This window comes from Rhincodon typus, chromosome 35 (assembly GCF_021869965.1).
Source record: "Rhincodon typus isolate 14 chromosome 35, sRhiTyp1.1, whole genome shotgun sequence".
NCBI lineage: Eukaryota > Metazoa > Chordata > Chondrichthyes > Orectolobiformes > Rhincodontidae > Rhincodon > Rhincodon typus.
In genome coordinates, this window is record NC_063366.1 from 10,677,985 (window position 1) to 10,701,152 (window position 23,168).

A 23,168-nucleotide genomic window follows, 5' to 3' on the forward strand; every position below is an offset into this window, starting at 1 on the left:
CCAATTCTACTCCTGCGTCTTATGGTCTAATTCATAATTTTCAGTGATGTCAACTATTCCATAAAATCCCATCTGGCAAACTCTTTACCTGATCTGTCTTACGGATCTGTGAATCCATATCCACAGCAATGTGGTTGACTCCTAACTGCAGTCTGAAGTGGAATACTGAGTTTGACAGGCAATTAGGGATGGGCAACCTATGCCAGGTTTGTCCGATGTCTCAGAGAAGGCTAAATGAAGAAGTAAGTTTTCATTTGTCCCCTTATATCCAAGCTCTTTGCAATAGGGGGTGGTTTACCTTTCCATGCTCAGTCCTATAACGTTAGTAGTTTAACCTCGACACGACATTTCACACCACAGATCAACTTCAAACTTCAGAAGAATACGCGGAAACTAATGCTACACAATGCGACATTACCTTCCTCATGGTGATAGTGTCCTGTGCATGTAATTCTTTAAGCCTGGGATCCACCGCTTGCACAAAGACCTCCGTTGGATTGTCAGACAGCACTGATAGCTCTAATTTGTAATCTCCCCGTTGCTGGAGCAACGCTGAATCGACCTGAAACTGTAAATCACGGTCAGCCTGAAGAGGCAGCAAGTAGGAACAAATACTGTGGATGTGAAATTAACGAGGAAACAAAACAGAGGGATATGATGGATGGCTGCCTTTCAGTGTGAAGACTGTCCCTCACAGAAATGCACTAGGACCGCAGCACTTTTAAAATATATATTCACAATTGTGACTTGGGTATGGGACATCGCTTCAATGTTTGCAGAGGTCACAAAATTTGGAAACGTATGAGCCATTGAGAAGAATAATGTTCGTCGTCAATAGAATTAATACACTGGAGAATTTTCGGTTCTGTAGTCCTGAATCCTTTGTTTTTAACCCGTGGATCAGATCAAATGTTCATTTTCTGAATTCCAGGGAATGAAACCTGTTTCTATGCAAAATGTCCTCATAATTTCGCCCTCTAAGCCCTGCCCTTGAGATTTACACTGAACAGATCCAACTAGTAGTCAAATTAAATCAAAGATTTAAGGTAGAATTTGGTCATTACTTGCAATTACAGAGTCATACAGCATGGAAACAAACCCTTTGGTCCAACTAGTCCATACCAACCATTTTCCCAAACTAAATGCCTACATTTGGCCCATATCTCTCCAAACCTTTCCTATTTATGAACTTATTTCTTTCAAATGTTGTAACTGTACTTACATTCACCACTTTCTCTGGCAGTTCATTCCACACGCTAACCACTCTCTGCGTAAAAAAAGTTACCCCTCATTTCCTTTTTAAATCTTTCTCCTCTCACCTTAAAAATTTGCCCCCAGTCTTAAAATCCCCCAGCTTAGGGAAAAGACTCTTCCTATTCACCTTACCTAGGACCCTCACGATTTTATAAACATCTTTTTGCATCCTGGCCTTTACTTCAATGGGAATGGCATATCAAAGCAGGGACATCTTGCTAAAACTACACAAGGCTTTGGTCAGACCACAAAGGAAAACAGAAATCATTGGGAAAACTCAGCAGGCTTGGCAACATATGTGGGGAGAGAAAAAGCAGAGCTAATGTTTCAGGTCTAGTGACCCTTCTTCAGAACTGATAGTTAGGCAGGAAAAGATGGTGGAGAAGAGGGGAGAGCGGGAATGACATAACTTCACATTGGCTGGTATCCCATCACCAAGTCACCCTTTATTTATATGTGGAAAGTCCTTGACACTGATCCAGCTTCCTCAGAGCCAGCTCTCAGAGTGAACAGAACCTCTGTTTATATCTGTCAGCCAGGGCTCCCTGATTGGCCCAGATTAACAGCCCCAAACAGGGAGCTGATATTCTATGAGGTCTATCAGGCTGACCTTATCATAATCACTACAGAGGAGGAGTAAATAATAGGTGGAGATGAAGCCCAGATACAGTTGGGCAGACAAAGGACTGGGTAAAGGTCAGCCTGGGAGAACCAGTAGCTGCTAAAGGAGACAATAGGTAGCAACCCATGTAATGGTAAGGCCTAGTGTGTAGAGGTTGGGGTAAGGACATGGGAGAAGGTGCTCAGGCCTTAAAATATTGAGTTCAGTATTGACTCCAGAAGGCTGCAGGGTCCCTCTTGCGGAAGATGAGGTGCTGTTCTTCCAGCTTGCACTGAGCTTCGCTGGAACATTGCAGCAAGCCAGAGACAGAGATGTTGGCCAGGGAGCAGGGTGGTGCGTTAAAGTGGCAGGCGACTGGAAACTCAGGGTCTTTTTTGTGAGCAGAACGTAGATGTTCTGCAAAGCGGTCACCCAGTCTACACTTTGTTTCCCTGATGTAGAGGAGGCCACATTGTGAGCAGTGAATGCAGTGGGCTTGGTTGTGAGAAATGCAGGTAAAGTGATGCTTCACCTGGAAGGTAGGTTTGGGCCCTTGGATACTGGGGAGGGAGGAGGTAAATGGGCAGGTGTTGCACCTTCGCCGGTTACAGGGGAAGGTGCCGTGGGGCTGGGGTAGGTGTTTGGACTGGACCAAGGGGTCCCGGAGGGATGGTCCCTGCGGAAGGCAGACAAGGGAGGGGAGGGGAATATGATTCTAGTGGTGGCATTCCACTGGAGGTGGTGGAATTGGCAGCTAATGATCATTGGATGTGAATGCTGATGGGATAGAACATAGAACGTAGAACAGTACAGCGCAGTACAGGCCCTTCGACCCACGATGTTGTACCGACCTATTATCCTACTAAGATCAATCTACCTTGGATACCCTACATTTTACTATCCTCCATGTGCCTATCCAAGAGTCGCTTAAAAGTCTCTAAAGTATCTGATTTCCACTACCATTGCTGGCAGCGCATTCCACACACACACTGCTCTCTGTGTAAAGAGCCTATCTCTGACATCTCCCCATACCTTCCTCCAATCACCTTAAAATTATGCCCCCTTGTAATAGTCATTTCCGCCCTGGGAAAAAGTTTCTGACGATCCACTCTATCTATGCCTCTCATCATCTTGTACATCTCTATCAAGTCACTTCTCATCCATCTTTGCTCCAATGTAAAAAGCCCTAGCTCCCTCAACCTTTCCTCATAAGACCTGCCCTCCAGTCCAGGCAGCATCCTGGTAAATCTCCTCTGCACCCTCTCTAAAGCTTCCACATCTTTCCTATAATGAGATGAACAGAACTGAGCACAATATTCCAAGTGTGGTCTAACCAGAGTTTTATAGAGTTGCAGCATAACCTCGCGGCTCTTAAACTCAATTCCCCTGCCAATGAAAGCCAATACACCATACGCTTTCTTTACAACCCTATCAACTTGGGTAGCAACTTTGAGGGATCTATGGACGTGGACCCCAAGATCCCTCTGTTCCTCCATGGTAAGGACAAGGGGGACTCTATTGCTGTTGTGGGAAGGAAGACAGGGGTGAGGGCCAAAGTGCAGGAGATGGGTCGGACCTGCTGAGTGCCCTGTCAACCATGGCGCTGGAGAATCCTCAGTCAAGGAAGAAGGTGGACATTTCTGACGCTCCCTTGTCAGATTTGGCATCATCAGAGCAGACGGTGGAACTAGTAGAATGGAATAGTCTCTACAGGAAGCAGGCAGTGAGGATGCATAATCAAGGCAGTCGTGGGAGTCGGTAGCTTTGTAATGGATATAGGTGGCCAGCCTATCCCCAGAAATGGAAACAGAGATGTCAAGGAAGGGAAGGGAGGAGTCAGAGATGGACAAGGTGAAGGTGAGAATGGGGTGGAACTTGGAAGCAAAATCGATAAACTTTTCCAATTCCAGACAATAGAGGGAAGCAGCACCAATGACATACTGGAGAAAGAGTTTTGGGGAGGGATCCAAGTAGGACTGGAACAAGGAATGTTCCATGCACACCACAAAGAGACAGGTATAACTGGGACCTGTGTGGGTACCCATCTGACCTGAAGGAAGTGGGAAGAGTTAAAAGAGAAGTTGTTGAGGGTGAGGACCAGCTCAGCCAGACGGAGGAGAGTGGTGGAGGATGGGAACAATTCAGGCTTTTGCTCCAGGAAGAAGCAGAGAGCCCGGAGACCATCTGGACAGGATGTGGACGTGTAAAGGCATTGCAAGTCCGTTGGTAAAGAAGATGCGGCTGGAGCCCATGAACTGGGAAGTTCCAAAACTGATATAGAAGAATTGCGGATGTACTTAGGAAGGGACTGGACGAGGGGAGAAAAGAATTTCAATCGAGAAAATCAAGCTGTGGTCAGACCACAGCTGGAAAACTGTGTTTTGTGCCCTAATATCTAAGGAAGGATATCCTGGCCTTGGACTAGGTTGATCCCAGGTATGGAAGGATTTTCTTCCGAGGACAGATTGAGTAGGTTGGGCTTGAACTCTTCGGAATTTAGGAGGATGAGAGGAGACCTTTTGAAATGGATAAGGTTCTGAGCAGGTTTGATAGTGTAGTCTCAGAGAGGTTGTTTCCCCTTGAGAGAGAGTCGGGGACGACACAATCTCAGATTAAGGAGATACACAGTTAAGACAGAGATGAGGAAGAATGTCTTCTCTCAGAGAGGAGTGAATTGGTCAAATTCTATGGAAAGAGCCATGGATGCTGGGTCATTAAGTATATTAAGGGCTGAGACAGACAGATTTTGAATCAGTGAGGTATCCAGGGATATGGGTTGAGGATTATCAGCTCAGAGGGGGCATGAATGGCAGGAGAGGCTCAGTGGGCCAAACAGCCCATTTCTGCTTCTACATCTAGCAGCCTTATATCATAACCATATTATAAAAATTATGATTCTAATACTTAGCCTCTTGCTCCCTTAACAGCTTCAATGCAAAAAGTACCAAAGACAGTAAAAAAAAAAAATTCATTATGAGGAAATGAAAGCAGAAAATTCTGGAAATCCTCATTGTGTCTGGCAGCAGCTGTGGAGCTAGGAACAGGGTTAACCTTCGATAAATGTGAGGTGTTGCATTTTGGAAAGGCAAACCAGGGCAGGACTAGTACAGTTAATGGTAGGGTCCTGGGGAGTGTTGCTGAACAAAGAGACCTAGGAGTGCAGGTGCTTAGTTCCTTGAAAGTGGAGTCACAGGTAGACAGGGTGGTGAAGAAGGCATTTGGTACGCTTGCCTTCATTGGTCAGAACATCGAATACAGGAGTTGGGAGATCATGGGGGTGGCACAGTGGCACAGTGGCTAGCACTGCTGCCTCACAGCACCAGGGACCCAGGTTTGATTCTAGCCTCGGGTGTCCATCTGTGTGGAGTTTGCCGTGTCTGCGTGGGTTTCCTCCAGGTGCTCCAGTTTCCTCCCACAGTCCAAAGATGTGCAGGTTAGGTGGATTGGCCATGCTAAATTGCCCATAGTGTTCAGGGATGTGTAGCTTAGGTGGGTTGTAGGGGGATGGGTGAGATGCACTGAGGTTTGGTGTGGACTTGTTGGGCTGAAGGGCCTGCTTCCACACTGTAGGGATTCTATTCTATTCTATGTTGTAGCTGTACAGGACATTGGTGAGGCCACTTTTCGAATATTGCGTTCAATTCTGGTCTCCCTGCTATCAGAAGGATATTGTTAAATTTGAGAAGGTGCAGAAAACATTTACAAGGATGTTGCCAGGACTGGAGGGTTTGAGCTATTGGGAGAGGCTGAATAAGCTGGGGATTTCTTCTTTGGAGTGTCAGGGGCTGAGGGGTGACCTTATTGAGGTTTATAAAATCATGGATAGGGTGAATAGTCAATGTCTTGTCCCTCAGGGTGGGGGAGTCCAGAACTAGAGGGTCTAGGTTTAAGGTGAGAGCGAGTAGATTTAAAAAGGACCTGAGGGGTAACTTTTTCATGCAGAGGGTGATGTGTGTATGGAGTGATCTGCCAGAGGAAGTGGTGGAAGTTGGTACAATTACAACCTTTAAAAGGCATTTGGATGGGTACATGAATAGGAAGGGTTTAGAGGGATATGGGCCAAACACTGGCAAATGAGACTAGGTCAGATTGGGATAACTGGTTGGCTCAGCTGAGTTGGACCCAAGGGTCTGTTTCCCTGCCGTACTTCAGCTCTGCAATCTTTCATCAGACAGAAGTAATGAGGGAGATAGTAGGAACTGCAGATGCTGGAGAATCTGAGATAACAAGCATAGAGCTGGATGAACACAGCCGGCCAAGCAGCATCATAGGAGCAGGAAAGCTGACGTTTCGGGCCTTGAACCTTCTTCTGAAGAAGGGTCTATGCCCAAAACATCAGCTTTCCTGCTCCTATGATACTGCTTGGCCTGCTGTGTTCATCCAGCTCTACACCTTGTTATCTCGGAAGTAATGAGGGGTTTTTTCCACAAGTAAAAGACGGAGAGTGGGAAGTAAATCAAAAGGAATGCTCTTTTTTGGAGGGCAGGAGAGATTAAATTACAAAAAAGGTTTCAAAGCCAAAAGGGAGGGCTAATGGAATAACATAGAGAAACATGCATCCTGAGGTCATGTGAATGGTAGGAACCTGGATAGATGCTGCCTGGAGGAAATAAGGGAGGCCAAATGACACGAGACAAGGTAGGGGTGAAGGTTATTACTTAAAACTGTCGTACTCAGTACCTAGAGAGATGTAGTATGCTAACTTGAAAGCTCATTGAGCATGTGTTGAATTCCAGTGGAACAATGTCGCAGAAGCTGTATCAAAGGTTACCTATTAATGATAGGCAATATAACCTAATTACTTAGGTTAGAGAAAAGGAACTGTGCATGACAAACCTTAGTGTCACATAAGCTCTCCACTTCGATGCGTAGGGAATCCGCGACAATTTCTTCTCTGCCTTTATCATTGAGGACATAATAAGCAACAATGCGGAAAAATGGGATCATTTCCCGAGTGATGCGAACGTCAAATGTGGTCTCTGGCCCCCTCTCAACTCTCCTGAAGTCCAGTACTTTTCCTTTACCGAGCACCTGAGAGAAACGCATAACTGTGATTAGAGTGAACATGCACTGGTGAGAGATGTAGGAAAGGGACTGGTCATGCATGGCCGACAAAGAGATGCAGGCTATATTATTCCCCAGTTGAATACAGCACTTGCCAGACCCCAGCTGGAGTGCGGCATTCAATCCTGGGCACCAGGAAGAAAGGATACATTAGTCTGGGAGTGGGATCTGTGCTGTTGGCCAAGATGGTACTGCTGCCAAAAGAATTAAATTATAAAACTAGGTTACGTGGTCCAGGCCTGGATTCCTTTGAATATAGAAGCTTAAGGAACTGAGGTCTCTCAGATGATTAAAGAAATTGGTAGGGTAGGAAGAGTGAAAATTATATCCTGTGGTGGGGGGTACTCCAGGACAAAGGGATATATATATATATATAAATCACTCTGCATCACAGCCAACTGATCCCACACCTCTTTGTTTGAAGACGTTCCTCCTCATCTCAGACTTAAATGATCACTCCCTAACCTTGAGTCTGTTCTCTCATATTCTAGATTCATAGAATACAATCCCTACAGTGCACAGAGAGGCCATTTGGCCCATCAAGTCTGCACCAACCCTCTGAAGTGCATCCTGCCCAGACCACACTCTCCGATCCTATCCCTGTAACCCTACCTTTCCCACAGGTATCCCACCTATCCCTGGACACTGCAGGCAATTCAGCATGGCCAATCCACCCTAGCCTGCACATCTTTGGACTGTGAGAGAAAACTGGAGCAAACCCACACAGACACAGGGTGAATATACAAACTTGCACAGGCAGTCACCAGAGGCTGGAATCAAACCTGGATCCCTGGCGCTGTGAAGCAGCAATGCTAACCACTGAGCCACCCTATCTCACCTGCTTTAAGGAAAACAGCTCTCATTCTTCTGCACGCCAGAGAATACTGACCTAATATGTTCAGTCCTCATCATATAGAGAATATCCCTCATTCCAGGAGGCAGTGTAGTCAACTTTTGCTGTACTGTCTCCAATATGTATCCTTCCTCAATATGGAGATGACAGTTGCACAAAGTATTCCAGGAGTAATCTCCCCAAATTCCTTTACCATTTCGGTAGGATTTCTTTATTCTTGTACTCCCATCCCCACATAGTACAGGTCAACACTCTTTCTTAATCACTTGCTGTACCAAACATGAACTATAAACGTTATTTAGAGGTTAGGATAACACAGTGTGGAGCTGGATGAACACAGCAAGTCAAGCAGCATCAGAGGAGCAGGAAAGCTGACGTTTCGGGTCAGGACCCTTCTTCAGAAATGGGGGAGGGGAAGGGAGCTGGGAAATAAATAGAGGGAGGAGGGATGGGGCTGGGAAGGTAGGTGGGATGGTGATAGGTGAGCGCAGGTAGGGAGTGGTGGGGATTGGTCAGTGAGGTGGGAGGAGTGGATAGGTGAGAGAGAAGATGGACAGGTTGTGTCAGGTCAAGGAGGCAGGGATGAAGCTAGTAAAGGTGAGTGCAAGTAGGGATTGGTCAGTGAGGTGGGAGGGGCGGACAGGTGGGAGAGAAGACAGGTCAAGGAGGCAGGGGTGAGAGAGAGGGTTGGTCATGGGATGTGGTCAGGGCTGGGGAGATTTTGAAACTAGTAAAGTCCACATTGAGACCATTGGGTTGTAGGCTCCCAAGGCGGAATATGAGGTGTTGTTCCTCCAGTTTCTGGGTGGCATCATTGTGACACTGGAGGAGGCCCATGATGGACATGTCCTCCAGGGAGTGGGAGGGCGAGTTGAAGTGGTTCGCAACTGGAAAGTATTGTCGTTTGTCGCAAACAGAGCACAGATGCCCTATGAAATGGTCTCTGAGTGCACGCTTGGTCTCCCTGATGTAGAGGAGGCCACATCAGGAACAGCAAGGCAATAGACCACATTAGCGGATGTGCAGGTGAAGCTCTGTCTGATGTGAAAGGTTTGTTTGGTGCCTTGGATTTAGGTGATGGGGGGAGGTGTAGCACCTCCTGCGGTCGCAGGGAAATGTGCTGGGGGTGGTGGGGCTAGTGGGGAGTGTGGAGTGGACGAGGGAGTCACGGAGAAAGCAGTCCCTCTGGAAGGCAGATAAGGGTGGGGAGGGAAATATATCTTTGGTTGTGGGGTCATATTGCAGGTGGCGGAAGTGGCGGAGAATGATACTTTGGATGCGGAAATTGGTGAGCTCCCTTCCCCCTCTCCATTTTTGAAGAAGGGTCCTGACCCGAAAGGTCAACTTTCCTGGTCCTCTGATGCTGCCTGTCCTGCTATGTTCCTCCAGCTCCACACTGTGTGATCTCAGACTCCAGCATCGACTATCTCTATGTATAGATCGGGGTTGCTTTACACCTTGAAATTCTCCATGATAGTACTGTAAAACTTACCAGGTAATAGAAGTAATGGACATTCCTGAGGTCGTGCTGGCTGATTGCAGTAAGACTAACAGTGATGATGTCCCCAGGATACAACAGAACGTGTGGAACACTGATGTGAAGGTACCTCTCGCTGGCAGAGTGGTGTTTCTTCACAATTTTACGTATCCTTTCAGATCCAGTGTCTTCATTGCCAGCAATTGCCTGGAAAGTGTTAAAGTTGACTGTATATTTAGAAGCAAAGAAACTAGTGGATGCTGGAAATCAGAACTTGCAGGAAAAATCGTGAGCTTTTCCAACAATTTCTGCTTTTGTTGTGTTTTTAGAATGGTAAACAGGCACAGAAAATCGACTTTTTTTTTAAATTCACTCCTTTCCCCAGGGTGTCCAAAACTAGAGGACATAAGTTTAAGGTGAGAGGGGAAAGATTTAAAAGGGATCTGAGGGGCAACATTTTCACACAGAGGGTGGTGCGTGTGTGGAATGAGCTGCCAGAGGAAGTGGTAGAGGCTGGTATAACTACAACATTTAAAAGACATCTGGATGGGTACCTGAATAGGAAGAATTTAGAGGGATATGGGCCAAACGCTGGCAAATGGGACTGGATTCATTTAGGATATCTGATCGGCACAGACGAATTGGACTGAAGAGTCTGTTTCCATGCTGTACCGCTCTGTGGCTCTCTGACACAGTATGTAGGTACCACTGCCATTTATTGCCCAGAGGGCAGCAGAGAGTCAACCACTTGGCTGGTTGGAGTCAGGTACAGGCCAGACCAGGTAAGGATGGCAGACTTACTTCCCTGAAGGGGCATTACTCAACCAGACGTGATTTACCCCCAACAATTGTTTTCATGGCCGTCATTAGATTCTCAATTCCAGATTTTATTTATATTCCACCATTAAAGCAGGATTCAAACCCATGTCCCCAGAACATTAATTGGATTAATAGTGTAGTGAGTACTATAATACAATAGTTCTGTGAATGCTGTATAAATAGACACAGTCCTTAGCAGATACATTGAAAGACATTTGGTAGTACAGATAGACAGACATTAAAAGATACAATTAAAACTAGACAGCCAGATACTTTAAAAGATAGCCAATTGTATAAATAGTTAGTCATTAATAGACACATTGAAAGATGGATTGGACTGCAGATAGTCAGACAGACATTAATAGATACATTGAGGAGTGATACAGATGTAAATGACAGATGGGCACAAGTGAAACACATAAAAACTGATCAAACCAATTATCAAGATGGGAATCTGCCATGAAAGCCATGTTCAAGGAGCAGTATGGAAATTTGCCCAATATCTGCCTCACGCCATGTCTGGAATTGAGGAGACTGAGTGGTGTCTTGATAAATTATTTGTAATTATCACAGAGTAGAAGAGGGTACATAGGGATAAGATCTTTCTTTTGTGGTGATTTTGGAATTACAGGAAATGAATATAAGTCAGATATGAATAACACCCATTATTGCACTGGTAAATCCAGACAGTATTTTAGCAAAACTTCAGCTATGTTTATTTGGGTGGCACGTTGGCTCAGTGGTTAGCACTTCTGCCTCACAGCACACCAGGGGACTCAGGTTTGATCCCAGCCTTGGGAGTGCGGGTCTGTGTGGGTTTTCTCCTGGTGCTCTGATTTCCTCACACAGCCAAAGATGTGCAGGTTAACTGGATTGGCCATGCTAAATCGCCCCATCATGTCCAGGGATGTGGAGGCTAGGTGGGTTAGCCATGGGAAATGCAGGAATAGGGTAGGGAGGATGGGTGTGGGTGTCATGCTCTTCAGAGGGTCAGTATGGACTCAATGGGCCAATTGGCCTGCTTCCACACTGTAGGGAATCTATCATTTGACATTGGCCTAATACTCAAAAGATCTCAGGTTAGATTGTACGTGAGAATATGATATTGGAACATGATCCAGGGGCTGGTTTCTTCTCCTGTGGAAGATGAGTGACAATTGTTAGTTCCTCTTAATTGTTTTTTGAAAAGTGAAGGCCAAGAGGTGACTTGATAGAAATTTTGAAATTACCAAAGGGTTGACGGGATTGTCAGTAATATTGATTTTTTGTTTAAACTGAGGGGGATTCCAAAACCAAGAGCCATAGATATAAGGTAATCACAAATAACTCTGAGGAAATTCTTTTGAGACTGGTGAGTCTGTGGAGCTCCTTTCCTTTAAATCTAGTTGGAGTGAATACTGTAGATGCATTGAAGGCAAAGCAATAAGGAATTGGAGGTTAATTTGCTGTTGGACGATGATGTAAGTGGATAAGCAAGTTCTTCATAAATTTCTGACTGACCGAAGTTAAAATTACTCCATGGAGGCGGGTCTACTGGCTAACTGCTGGCTGAGGATTTCTCTCTGCTCTGAAGTCCACAACAAGAGGCTGAATGCCAATTCTCACTTACCAGATTTCAGAGCACAAAATGAAGGGGCATATGTTAATAGAATGGAAATCCATCCCAAGATGCTCCCTCGCCCTCAATCCTGATAGCAAGCTGGAAGGAGAAATGTGTATTTGTGTGTGTCTGTGTGTTTGTGTGTGTGTGTATGTGCATGTGTGTGTGTATGTGTTTGTGTGTGTGGGTGTGTGTGAGTGTGTCTGTCTGTGTGTGTGAGTGTGTGTGTACGCGTGTTATGTATGTGTGTATTTGTGTATGTGTGTGTATGTATGTAAGTGTGTGTGTATGTGAGTCTGTGTGAGTGTTTGCGTGTGTGTGAATGTTTGTGTGTTCATCTGCATGTTTGTGCATGTATCCATGTGTGTATCTGTGTGTTTGAGTGTGTGTGTTTGTGTTTGTGTGTGTCAGTGTTTTCCTGTGTGTATGCTTCGTATGTATCTGTATGTGTACCTGTATGTGTGTGCATGAGTGTCCATTTGTGTGGGTGTGTGTGTGTGTGTGTGTGTGCCTATGTGTGTGTTTTTATGAGCGTGTATGTTTCATGTACGTGTGTCTTCATGTGTATGTTCGTGTATGTTTTTGCACGTGTTTTCATGTATGTGTGTGTTCCTGTGTGTGTTTGTATGTGTCTATGTGTTTGTATGTGTGTATCTGTGCTTGTGTTTGTGTACATGTGTTCACGTGTGTTTTCGTCTGTATGTGTGTGTGTGTGCGTGCGCGTGTGTGTGTGCGTGCACTCGCACGTGCATGTTTTTGTGTATTCCAAAGTTAGATTGAATGAAACTGTAAACTGGAAAATAAATATTGGTTATAATCATGAATATCAGCAAAAAGACACAAACTGTGGTAATCCCGACTGAAAAAAAATAGTGAGGAACATAGTCTTACCACAATTTCTATAGTCTCAGCATTCCAGGGAGCCATAAATTTAAATCCTAGCTCGCCAATTTGGTCAGTCCATCCTGAAACATCAGATGTAAATGTGTTTTCCCCTGTGATGTTCACTAATACTTTGATTGGTACAGCAACAGCAGCAGAACCATTGGGATAGATAACTGATATCTGTAAGATAATCAATGGTAATCAATGATTCCTGAATAGTGTGAGGTCATGGATTTGTGGGAGGACCAACAAGGCAAGGGAGTCCATGCTGATTGATAGGATCCTAGGAAGTACAAAGGATCAGAGGAACCTTAGTGTGAATATCCATAGATTGTTGAAGGTAGCAAGACAGGTAGGAAAGTTATGGAAGAAGTAATCTGGGTCAATTACCTTTATTAGTCAAGGCTTTGCACACAACAGCAGGGCAGTTACAATTGAGCCTGAGAAGATTTTGACTAGTTTACTGTTGGTGTACTGTGTTCAGTTCTGGTCACCATATTCCGGGAAGGATATGATTGCATTAGAGAAGATGCAGAGGGAGATTCACCAGGATGTTGACTGGGAAGAAGCATTTCAGCGAAGGGGAGAGGCTGGATAAACTTTTCCTTTGGAGCGGAGAACGCTGAAGGGGGCACCTGATTGAGATGTAAACGATTATGAGGGACATTGTAGGAAGAAATGCTTCCAGCTCATACAGCAGTGAATAACTGAAGGGTGGGGGTGTGGGGGGAGGGGGGTTGGTGTGAGGAGTATGGTTTGGATGGATGCTTAAATTTCAGGTAAGGATCAGAAGGTTGACAGGGGATTTAAGGAAAAGTATCTTCACCCAGACAGTGGTGTTTATCTGAAACCCGCTGCTGAAAAGATAGTACAGGTGGCAACCTTCAGAACATGAAAGAGTTGAACACTAAAAATGCCTCCGAATACAAGGATATGGGTCAAGTGCTGGAAAACGGAATTGGAGTAGATAAGTGCTTGATGACTGGCGCAGACATAATGGGCCAAAGGATCTTTATCCGTGCTGTCAAATATCTATGAGGTAAGTGAATTAGATGGGTTTTCACAATGATTGACGTTAGGCTAGCTTTTCAGTTCCAGATTCTTATTAAATTCAGATTCCACCATCTGCCACGTTGAGATTCAACCCATGTCCACAGAGCATTAGCCTGGAGTTCAGAATTGTCATTCCAGTAACATTATCACTATACCACTGCCTTCCCTAATGGGAATGATAGAATCCTGAGAAGTATTGAAGATCAGAAGAACCTTAGTGTGGATAACCATAGATCCCTGTAGGTAGCAGGATCGGTAGATAAAATGGTTAAGCAGTATTGGATTCATCCCTTTATTAGCTGAGGCATAGTTTACAACACCAAGCAGGTTATAATGGGACTGTATAAAACAGTAAATGGGCCACAACTGGACCAAGTGCTCAAAAATGATATTAGAGAAGGTAGGGGCTTAGTGACTAGCACGGACACATAGAGTCATTCAGGGAAACAGACCCTTCAGTCCAACTCATCCATGCCGACCAAGTTTCCCAAACTAAACTAGTCCCATTTGCCTGCATTGGCCCCACATCCCTCCAAACCTTCCCTATTCATGTACCAGTCCAAATGTTTTTTAAATGTTATAACTGTACCTGCACCTACCACTTCCTCTGGCAGTTCATTCCACACACAAACCACCCTCTGTGTAAAAAGGTTAAGCCCTTCAACTCCCTTTTAAATTTTTCTCCTCTCACCCTAAAAATATGTCCCCCTCGTTTTGAATCCCCCCCATCCTAGGGAAAAGACCTTTCCTGTTCACCTTATCTAAGACCCTCACGATTGTATATACCTTTATAAGGTCACCCCTCAAATTCTGTGCTCCAGTGAAAAAAGTCCCAGCCTATCCAGCATCTCCTAATAACTCCAGTCCCAGCAACATCCTGGTAAATCTTTTTTGAATCCTCTCCAACTGAATAATATTCTTGCGAGACCAGGGTGACCAGAAAGTGGCCTTACCAATACCCTGTATGATCTCAAGATGACATCCCAACTCCTGTACTCAAAGCTCTGACCAATGAAGGCAAGCATGCTAAATGCATTCTTAACCATCCTGTCTACCTGTGATGCAAGTTTCAAAGAACTATGTACCTGAACCTCTAGGTCTCTCTGTTTGACAACACTACCCAGGGCTCAACATCAACTGTATTAGTCCTGTCCTTGTTTGTTTTACCAAAATGCAATACCTCACATTTTTCCAAATTAAACTCCATTTGCCATTCCTCAGCCCATTGGCCCAATTGATTAAGACCCCTTGTAATCTTCAATAAAGTTCTTCACTGCCCACTATAGCACCAATTTTGGTGTCATCTGCAAACTTGACTATGCCTCCTAAATTCTCATCAAAATCGTTTGTCTAAATGACAAATAAAAGTGGACCCAGCACAAATCCCTTTGGCATATTACTGGTCACAGTCTTCCAGTCTGAGAAACAACCATTTACCACCACTCTCTGTCTCCTACCGTTAAGGAAATTTAGTATCCAATTGGCAAGTTCTCCCTGAATCCCATGCTATCTAACCTTATGAACCAGTCTACCATGCGGAACCTTGTTAAAGGCTTTACTAAAGTCCACGTAGACAATATCTACCGCTCTGCCCTCAATCTTTTCGGTTACATCCTCAAAACACTCAATCAAGTTAGTGAGACACGATTTCCCATGCACAAAGCCATGCTGATCATCCCTAATCAGTCCTTGCCTCTCCAAATGAATGTAAATCCTGTCTCTAAGAATCCCCTCCAACTTGCCCACTACTGACTCACAGGTCTATCGTTCCCAACCTTCTCCTGACAGCCTTTCTTAAATAAAGGCACAACATGAGCTCCCTCCAGTCATCCATCACCTCACCCATGGCTGTAGATGATACAAATATCTCTGTTAGGGGGCCCCAATTTCTTCCCTAGCTTCCCACAATGCCCTGGGATAGATAATGGGCTGAAGAGCCTCTTTCCGTGCTGCAAAACCTCTACGACAGTGGGAGAAAAAAAACACTATAAGAGACAAAGCAGAAGAAAATAAAAAAGGTGCAATTGCCCCTTTAAGTTGCCAAGATGTTTACTGCCCCTATTATCTGATGAGTTGTTGGCATCGTGGGAATATAACTGGGTTGGCCATTCACTTCAGTGTCTCACCATTGCCCTTCCTTTGATATTCCTTCCAATTCCTGTCACCTGAATGAATTTGTTGATTTCTGTTACCTTGTGATTGTTGCAAGATTCACACGTGGTTACTTCTTCCGTATATGATTTTCTCAATGTAAATCACACTGCAATTCAGTTTCCAGGCACTGTATAGTGCTCCCTCAGTTACATTTTGGAGCATGAATTGTGATAAGGTATTGGAAATGGAATCGAACCCATCATTTTCAGGCACTGGGGCCAGAGCGTTACCAAATGAGCGTCAGTTGACAGCAGGGGGACGCTTGATGACAAGGGAAATGGAGTTCCTAACAACTGAATACTAGAAACTGACGAGAAACCCCTCTAATTTTATGCACCACTGAAGCCTAGTGCAAGATGTAAAGTTGACGCCATCCTCAATCCGACTGGATTCACAATTAGTTGCAAACTGTCTTCTACATTGCACCTTCTCCTAGGGATCAGTGCAACTCTTGGAGCTGAACAATAACTGATTTGCCAATACTTTAAAACCCGCGCATGTTCGACTCCTGACTGGCAAGTTGCCAAAGTTTTCCAACCGGTTTATCGTCTTTCACTTCTGCAGGCAACTCATCCTTTGGCAATTAAAATGTCAGTTTCCTCTCAAAGTTCTTTGTCATCTTCTTATTCAGTCACAGGATTTTGACATCACTGGCTAGGATAGCATTAATTGCCCATCCCTAATTGCCCAGAGGGCAGTTACGAGTCAACCACATTGCTGTGGGTCTGGAGTCACGTATAGGCCAGACTGGGTAAGGATGGCGGTTTCCTTCCCTAAAGGGCAGTAGTGAACCAGATGGGTTTTTCCTGACAATTGGCGACAGACACATGGTCATCATTAGACTCTTAATCCCAGATTTTCAGTAGATTCAAATTCGACCACCTGTAGTGACAGGATTCGAACCCAGGGTCCACAGAACTTGACCTGGATCACTGGATGATTGTTAATCCAGTGATAATACCACTAGGGCATCACCTCCCCTTTCTTTACATTGCAATGCTTGCCTTCCTCTTAGCGTTGACAAAAGGCATATTGCTGAAACATTAGCTCACTTGATCTCCCCTCTCGCTGTGTTGTCAGTGTACCGCTCAACTTTGCACCAAATTGGGAGCATTGGCTGAATCTTACCAGAATATCGTATAATTTGGTGAGTTTTGTTTAAGTCCAGGGAGTTTCCCCTCGCGAGCATCCAAAACCCGCCTTGTTAACCATGCCCATTTGCCCCTACCACCCCCCCCCCATTTAAATCTCTTATTCACCAGAGGCAGGAACACGCCCCAGTTCTTGGGTATGACATGACGTTTGGTGCTGGCACCGTACTTAGGTGCCCGCTGCACACCCGGTCAAGCACTGGCAGTCTGGAACACACCCGTAGCTGCCTGAGACATTGCCCACACCCCCTTCTCGAGCTTGGCACGAAGGATGAAACTGACGCCTCGCCGCTGCTGAAATTTGGCATGGCCTGAGCGCAGCAGTTTTGGCTGTGCCAGGGACATGGGACAGACGTGACGGTCTTCCTCAAATGCCCTTGATTCCAGGGACAGTCAGCTGGATGGGGAATGATACCTGGAGAAACCCTTTGCCAAGAAACAAGGGAACATGGAACATGGTCAAGTGATTGAAGGTGTCCCTCCTCCTCAAAAAAAAAGCAGCACAGTGGCTCAGTGGTTAGCACTGCTGCCTCACAGCTCCAGGGACCTGGGTTTGATTCCACCCTCGGGCGACTGTCTGTGTGGAGTTTGCACATTCTCCCTGTGTCTGCGTGGGTTTCCTCCCACAGTCCAAAGATGTGCAGGTTAGGGTGGAGTGGCCATGCTAAATTGCCCCTAGTGTTCAAGAATGTGTAGATCAGGCAGGTTATAGGGGGATGGTTCTGGGTGGGATGCTCTGAGGGTAGGTATGGACTTGTTGGGCCGAAGGGCCTGTTTCCACACTGTCGGGCTTCTATGATATGATAGCCTTTCGTCCTTAGCTTGTCAAGAAATAATCTCCATCTGCTTTAAGAATATTCGAAGACGCTGATTGGTCTGTCTTTCAGGGAAGGGTGTTCCAAAGATTTTCACCCCCTCTTTGAGAAAAGAAATCTCCTTGTTTTTTTGTCTTCAGTGGACAACCCCTTACTGTTAAACTGTGACCTCAACAAAAAAAAAATCAATACTTAGCAAGAAATGCATACGTACCAGGGAGTAAAAGTCAGTTCCGAGTGTGAAATAAGGTTTGGTGCCTGCCAAGCTGATATGATAGGGTGACGCTCGAAATGGTATGTTGTCCACTAACTTGGTTTCATGATGCCCTGCATTGAAAAAAAAACACTAACACCTTGCATTTATATTGCAACTTCAATGCAGTGAAGCAGCCCAAGAGCTGTGATCAGACAAAATTCCTAAACGACCTACAGAACAACACTTTAGGTCAGTTATCTAAAAACTTAGGTCAATAGGCATCTTAAAGAAGGAAAGGGAGGTAGAGTCAGAGAAATTACTGGAGGAATTCCAGATGTTAGGGCCTAGGCAGTTCTAGGCACAGTTGCCAATATCAAAACAAAATTAATTCACAAGACACGCTTATGACCCATCCGGAATTAAAGGGGCAGGATTGGAATGCTCTGTACAGGAGTTGGGAGGTCACGTTGCGGCTGTACAGGACATTGGTTCGGCCACTTTTGGAATATTGCCTGCAATTCTGGTCTCTCAGCTGTGGGAAAAATGTTGTTAAACCTGAAAGGGTACGGAAAAGATTTACAAGGATGTTGCCAGGGTTGGATGGCTTGAGCTATAGGGAGAGGCTGAATAGGCTGGGGCTCTCTTTCCCTGGAGTGTCAGAGGCTGAGGGGTAACTGTATAGAGATTTATAAAATCATGAGAGGCATGGGTAGAGTGATTGGACATGGATTTTTCCCAAGGGTAGGGGAGTCCAAAACAAGAGGGCATAGGATTAAGGTGAAGAGAGAAAGATTTAAAAGAGACATAAGGGGCAACCAGATATCCTAAATTAATCCAGTCCCATTTGCCAGCATTTGGCCCATATCGCTCTAAACCCTTCCTATTCATATACCCATCCAGCTGCCTTTTAAATGTTGTAATTTTACCAGGCTCCACCACTTCCTCTGGCAGTTCGTTCCATACACACACCACCATCTGCGTGAAGAAATTGCCCCTCTGGTCCCTTTTAAAGCTTTCCCCTCTGACATTAAACTATGCCCTCTAGTTTTGATAGACCTTGGAGTGCAGGTTCATAGTTCCTTGAAAGGGGAGTTGCAGATAGACAAGATGCTGAAGAAGGCGTTTTATATGCTTGCCTTTATTGGTCAGTGCATTGAGTATAGGAGTTGATATGTAATGTTGCGGCTCTACAGGATATTGGTTAGGCTGCTTTTGGAATAATGCGCTCAATTCTGGTCACCCTGCTATGGGAAAGATGTTGTGAAACAATTGCTATGAAGGAACAAATCAGAAACTAAAATTGTGAACAATCTGGTTCACCAACAGAAAATGCCTGGTGTGTGCAATGGTTTCAGGAAATGAACATTGTGGTGTGGACTAGTAACAATGACCATGTTAGTTTGAGAACATTTCTATGGGCGCAGCACTGAACTTCAAACTGTGTGGAGTTTGCACATTCTCCCTCTGTCTGCGTGGGTTTCCTCTGGGTGCTCCAGTTTCCTCCCACAGCCCAAAGATGTGCAGTCTAGGTGGATTGGCCATGCTAAGTTGCCCATAGTGTTCAGGGTGAACAGCGAAGAAGCATTGGCAATTGCTTAGCATCCAAAAAAAATGTCCAGCTCAATTTTGATGAGGACTCACCTTCTTGGTCCGAAATATCTGCTTGAATATACAACATGCCTTTCTTGAACTTGTCCATCCCCCCTTTCTCGTCTATGCTCTTGATCAGAATGCTCGTATCTAAAGTCACACGAAAGTCTCTATTCAGGGTCTGCAAATAGAAATCAAAACGTATTTGAGAAATCGAGATGGGAAAATCCGACAAACCTCTGTGGGCGGATATTCTACATCCCAGGATACTGAAGGAAATGGCCCTGGAAATACTGGATGCATTGGTGTTCATATTCCAACATTCTACACACTCTGGAGCAGTTCCTTCAGATTGAGGGAAGAGATTGGAAATGTAATCCCATTGTTTAGAAAGGGAGGGAAGGAAATCACAGCTAAGTATAGATATGTTAGCCTAACGTCATTGTGGGTAAAATGCAAAAGCCTATTATAAAAGACGTAATATTAGGACACTTGGAAAGCATTAAGTGGGCTGGACTGTTCCGCAGAAGGGTCACTTGACCCGAAACTCTGATTTCTCTCCACAGATGCTGCCAGACCTACTGCACTTTTCCAGCAATTTCTGTTTTTGTTTTGGACCAAGCCAGCATCATTTTACGAGAGGCCTCCAATATCCCATGGTCTTAGATTTTGCATGTGAATCTCTGATGTGGGACCTATCGAAAGCCTTTTGAAAATCTAAGAGAGCCACATCCACTTGCTCCACCTTATCCACTCGACCAGTTAAACCTGGAAAAAATTTGTCAAGCCTTTGTAAATCTGTGCTGACTCAGTCTGATCTTGGCACTGTATTCCAAATGTTCTTCCAGTACCTCTTTAAAATGGACTCTAGCATTTTTCCCACTGCCAAACTCAAACTAACTCTTCCATACTTTTCTTTCAGCTTTCCTCCTTATATAGTGGGGTTATATTAGTAACCCCAATCCATGGGAACAAGTGAACATTGCAGGACTCTGAAATAAAGAGAGTTTTTGGTGTCCTCATGTGTGAATCACAGAAGGTTTGTATGTGGGTACAGTGAGTAATCAGGAAAGCTCATAGCATGCTATGGTTTATTGTGAGGAGAATTGAATTCAAGTATAGGGAGGTTATGCTTCAGTTATACAGACTAGGGGTGGGACTGCACCTTAGGTACTGTTTACATTGCTAGTCACCGTACTTATAGAGTCATGGAGATGTACAGCATGGAAACAGAACCTTCGTTCCAAATTGTCCATGCCTACCAGATATCCTAAATTAATCTGGTCCCATTTGCCAGCATTTGGCCCATATCCTTCCAAACCCTTCCTATTCATATACCCATCCAAATGTCTTTTAAATGTTGTAATTGTACCACCCTCCACCACCTCCTCTGGCAGCCCATTCCATTCACGCACCACTCTCTGCATGAAAAAGTTGCCCCTCAGGTTCCTTTTATATCTTGCCCCTCTCACCTTAAACCTATGCCTTCTAGTTTTGGATTCCCCTACCCTGGGGATGAAACTTTGTCTACTCACCCTATACATGCCCCTCATCATTTTATAAACCTCTATAAGGACACCCTGAAGTCTTTGAATAACAGAAGGGTGTTAATGCGTTGGAAACAGTTCGGAGAAGGTTTACTAAACTAATCCTTGAAATCAGTGGATTATTTTACGAGGAAAGACTAGACAGGCTGGGCCTGTATCCTCTGGATAAAAACCGAAAGAACTGCAGATGCTGTGAATCAGGAACAAAAACAGAAGTTGCTGGAAAAGCTCAGCAGGTCTGGAAGCATCTGTGAAGGAAAAAACAGAGTTAATGCTTTTGGTCTGGTGACCCTTCCTCAGAACTTCTGTTCTTCTGCACCTCAAGTTCTGAGGGAGGGTCACCGGACCAGAAACGTTAACTCTTTCTTTTCTTACAGATGTTGCCAGACCTGCTGGACTTTTCCAGCAACTTCTGTTTTTTTTCAAGTATTCTCTGGAGTTTAGAGAGTCAGAGGTGACTCAGCTGAAACATATAAGATCCTGAGGGGACTTGATCAATTGGATGTTGAAAGGACGTTTTGTCTTGTGGGAGAATCCAGAACATGGATTAAAAGTAAGTGGGAGTCCATTTAAAACAGAACAGAGAAACATTTTCTCTCTGAGGGTTGTGAGTTTTTGGAATTCCCTTCCTTAAAAGATAGCGGATGCAGAATCTTCAAATATATTTAAGGCAGATGTCGATTCTTGATGACCAAGGAATGAAAGATTTTCAGGGATGTACAGGAATATACAGTTGACATTAAATTCAGATCAGCCACGGTCTTGTTGGATGATGGACTAGACTCAAGTAATCCACTCTTGTTCCTTATATGTATCAGGGGTAATGTGTAGGCCCAATGGGTTAAGAATGGCAGATGGGTTTTGAGGACAGTCAATGGTTACCCTTACTGTGACTAGCTTTGAGCTTCAGACTTAGCTCACAGTGGCTCAGTGGTTAGCACTGATACGTCACAGCGTTCGGGAACCTCGGGTGACTGTCTGTGTGGAGTTTGCACATTCTCCCCGTGTCTGCCTCTGGGTGCTCCGGTTTCCTCCCACAGTCCAAAGATGTGCAGGCTAGGTGGATTGGCTGTGCTAAATTGTCCCATACTGTCCAGGGATGTGCAGGCTAGGCATGTTAGACATGGGAAATGCAAGGTTACAAGGAGAGGGTAGGGGTGTGGGTCTGAGTGGGATCCTCTTTGGAGGTGCAGTGTGGACTCAATGGGCCAAATGGCCTGCTTTCACACAGTACAGATTCTATGACCTCTGGATGATCAATCTAAGTCAGTACCATTACCACACCATCTTGCAAAAGGCATAATGTCAGAGGAGCTCAATAGATGCGTGGATTATTTAACAGCACTTTTCCTTCTGAATCAGTGGATGGTAGGGCTCAAATTTCTGCTCCATGACTCGAGCACAGAAATATCTACACTGGCATCCCAGTTACGCCCTGACAGAGGGCTACACTTTTGGAAGCTGCCATTTTTCTGTTGAAAAATTAAAGCTGAATTCTTGTCTGTTGTGCTGACGAATGCAAAAATCACACAACGTTTGCTAAACACCAGAGGAGATCATGTGATGGAAGCGAATTTTGTGGTAACTTTCAAAAGGGATTCTGATGAATATTTGAAATTGGAAAATTTGCAGGATTATGGAGTTTGGGGCTAATTGCATAGATCTTTCAAGGATCTGAAGGCACAATGGGCTGTGCGAGCACTGTATTCATTCATGTTCCTTCTTTACACCACAGTTAGGGTCAATTATATAAATGTAATTATGCTGTTATTGGACATTGAAGGGGACATGCAGATTCAATGTTGGTGTCTAATGTACACTTTGCTTGACTTTTTCTGTTACAGAGAACTAAACTGAATATGGGACCATGTCTATAAAAGCTGACCAACGCAAGGCAACTTGCTTCTCATCACTGGGAGTATTGCAGCTGAAGTTTCGCATTTAATTTCCCACTCATGAATGATCTCGCACAAACCAGAAAGCTGACTTACGCAATGGATTGGTTGAACTTTTGATAAGGGGACCCTCTGACCAGAAATCGTTATCCCAAAAGTCACACTGCCATGAAGATCACAGTTGGACTTAGCACTGCAAGGAGAAGAAACACAT

At 44.7% G+C, this 23,168-nt stretch overlaps 1 protein-coding gene across 1 annotated transcript in view; it reads right to left on the bottom strand.

Moving 5' to 3' along the window:
• The window catches only part of LOC125487046 (complement C3-like), a 57,879-nt gene that overhangs the window by 18,121 nt on the left and 16,590 nt on the right, over positions 1–23,168 (bottom strand). The window contains exons 8-14 of the mRNA XM_048616952.1: positions 23,051–23,147; positions 19,564–19,693; positions 17,941–18,053; positions 12,560–12,733; positions 9,265–9,456; positions 6,692–6,886; positions 419–568 (exon numbers count right to left, since the gene is read on the bottom strand). Coding sequence (XP_048472909.1) covers positions 419–568; positions 6,692–6,886; positions 9,265–9,456; positions 12,560–12,733; positions 17,941–18,053; positions 19,564–19,693; positions 23,051–23,147 — 1,051 coding nt within the window. The remainder of the gene's footprint in view (positions 1–418; positions 569–6,691; positions 6,887–9,264; positions 9,457–12,559; positions 12,734–17,940; positions 18,054–19,563; positions 19,694–23,050; positions 23,148–23,168) is intronic.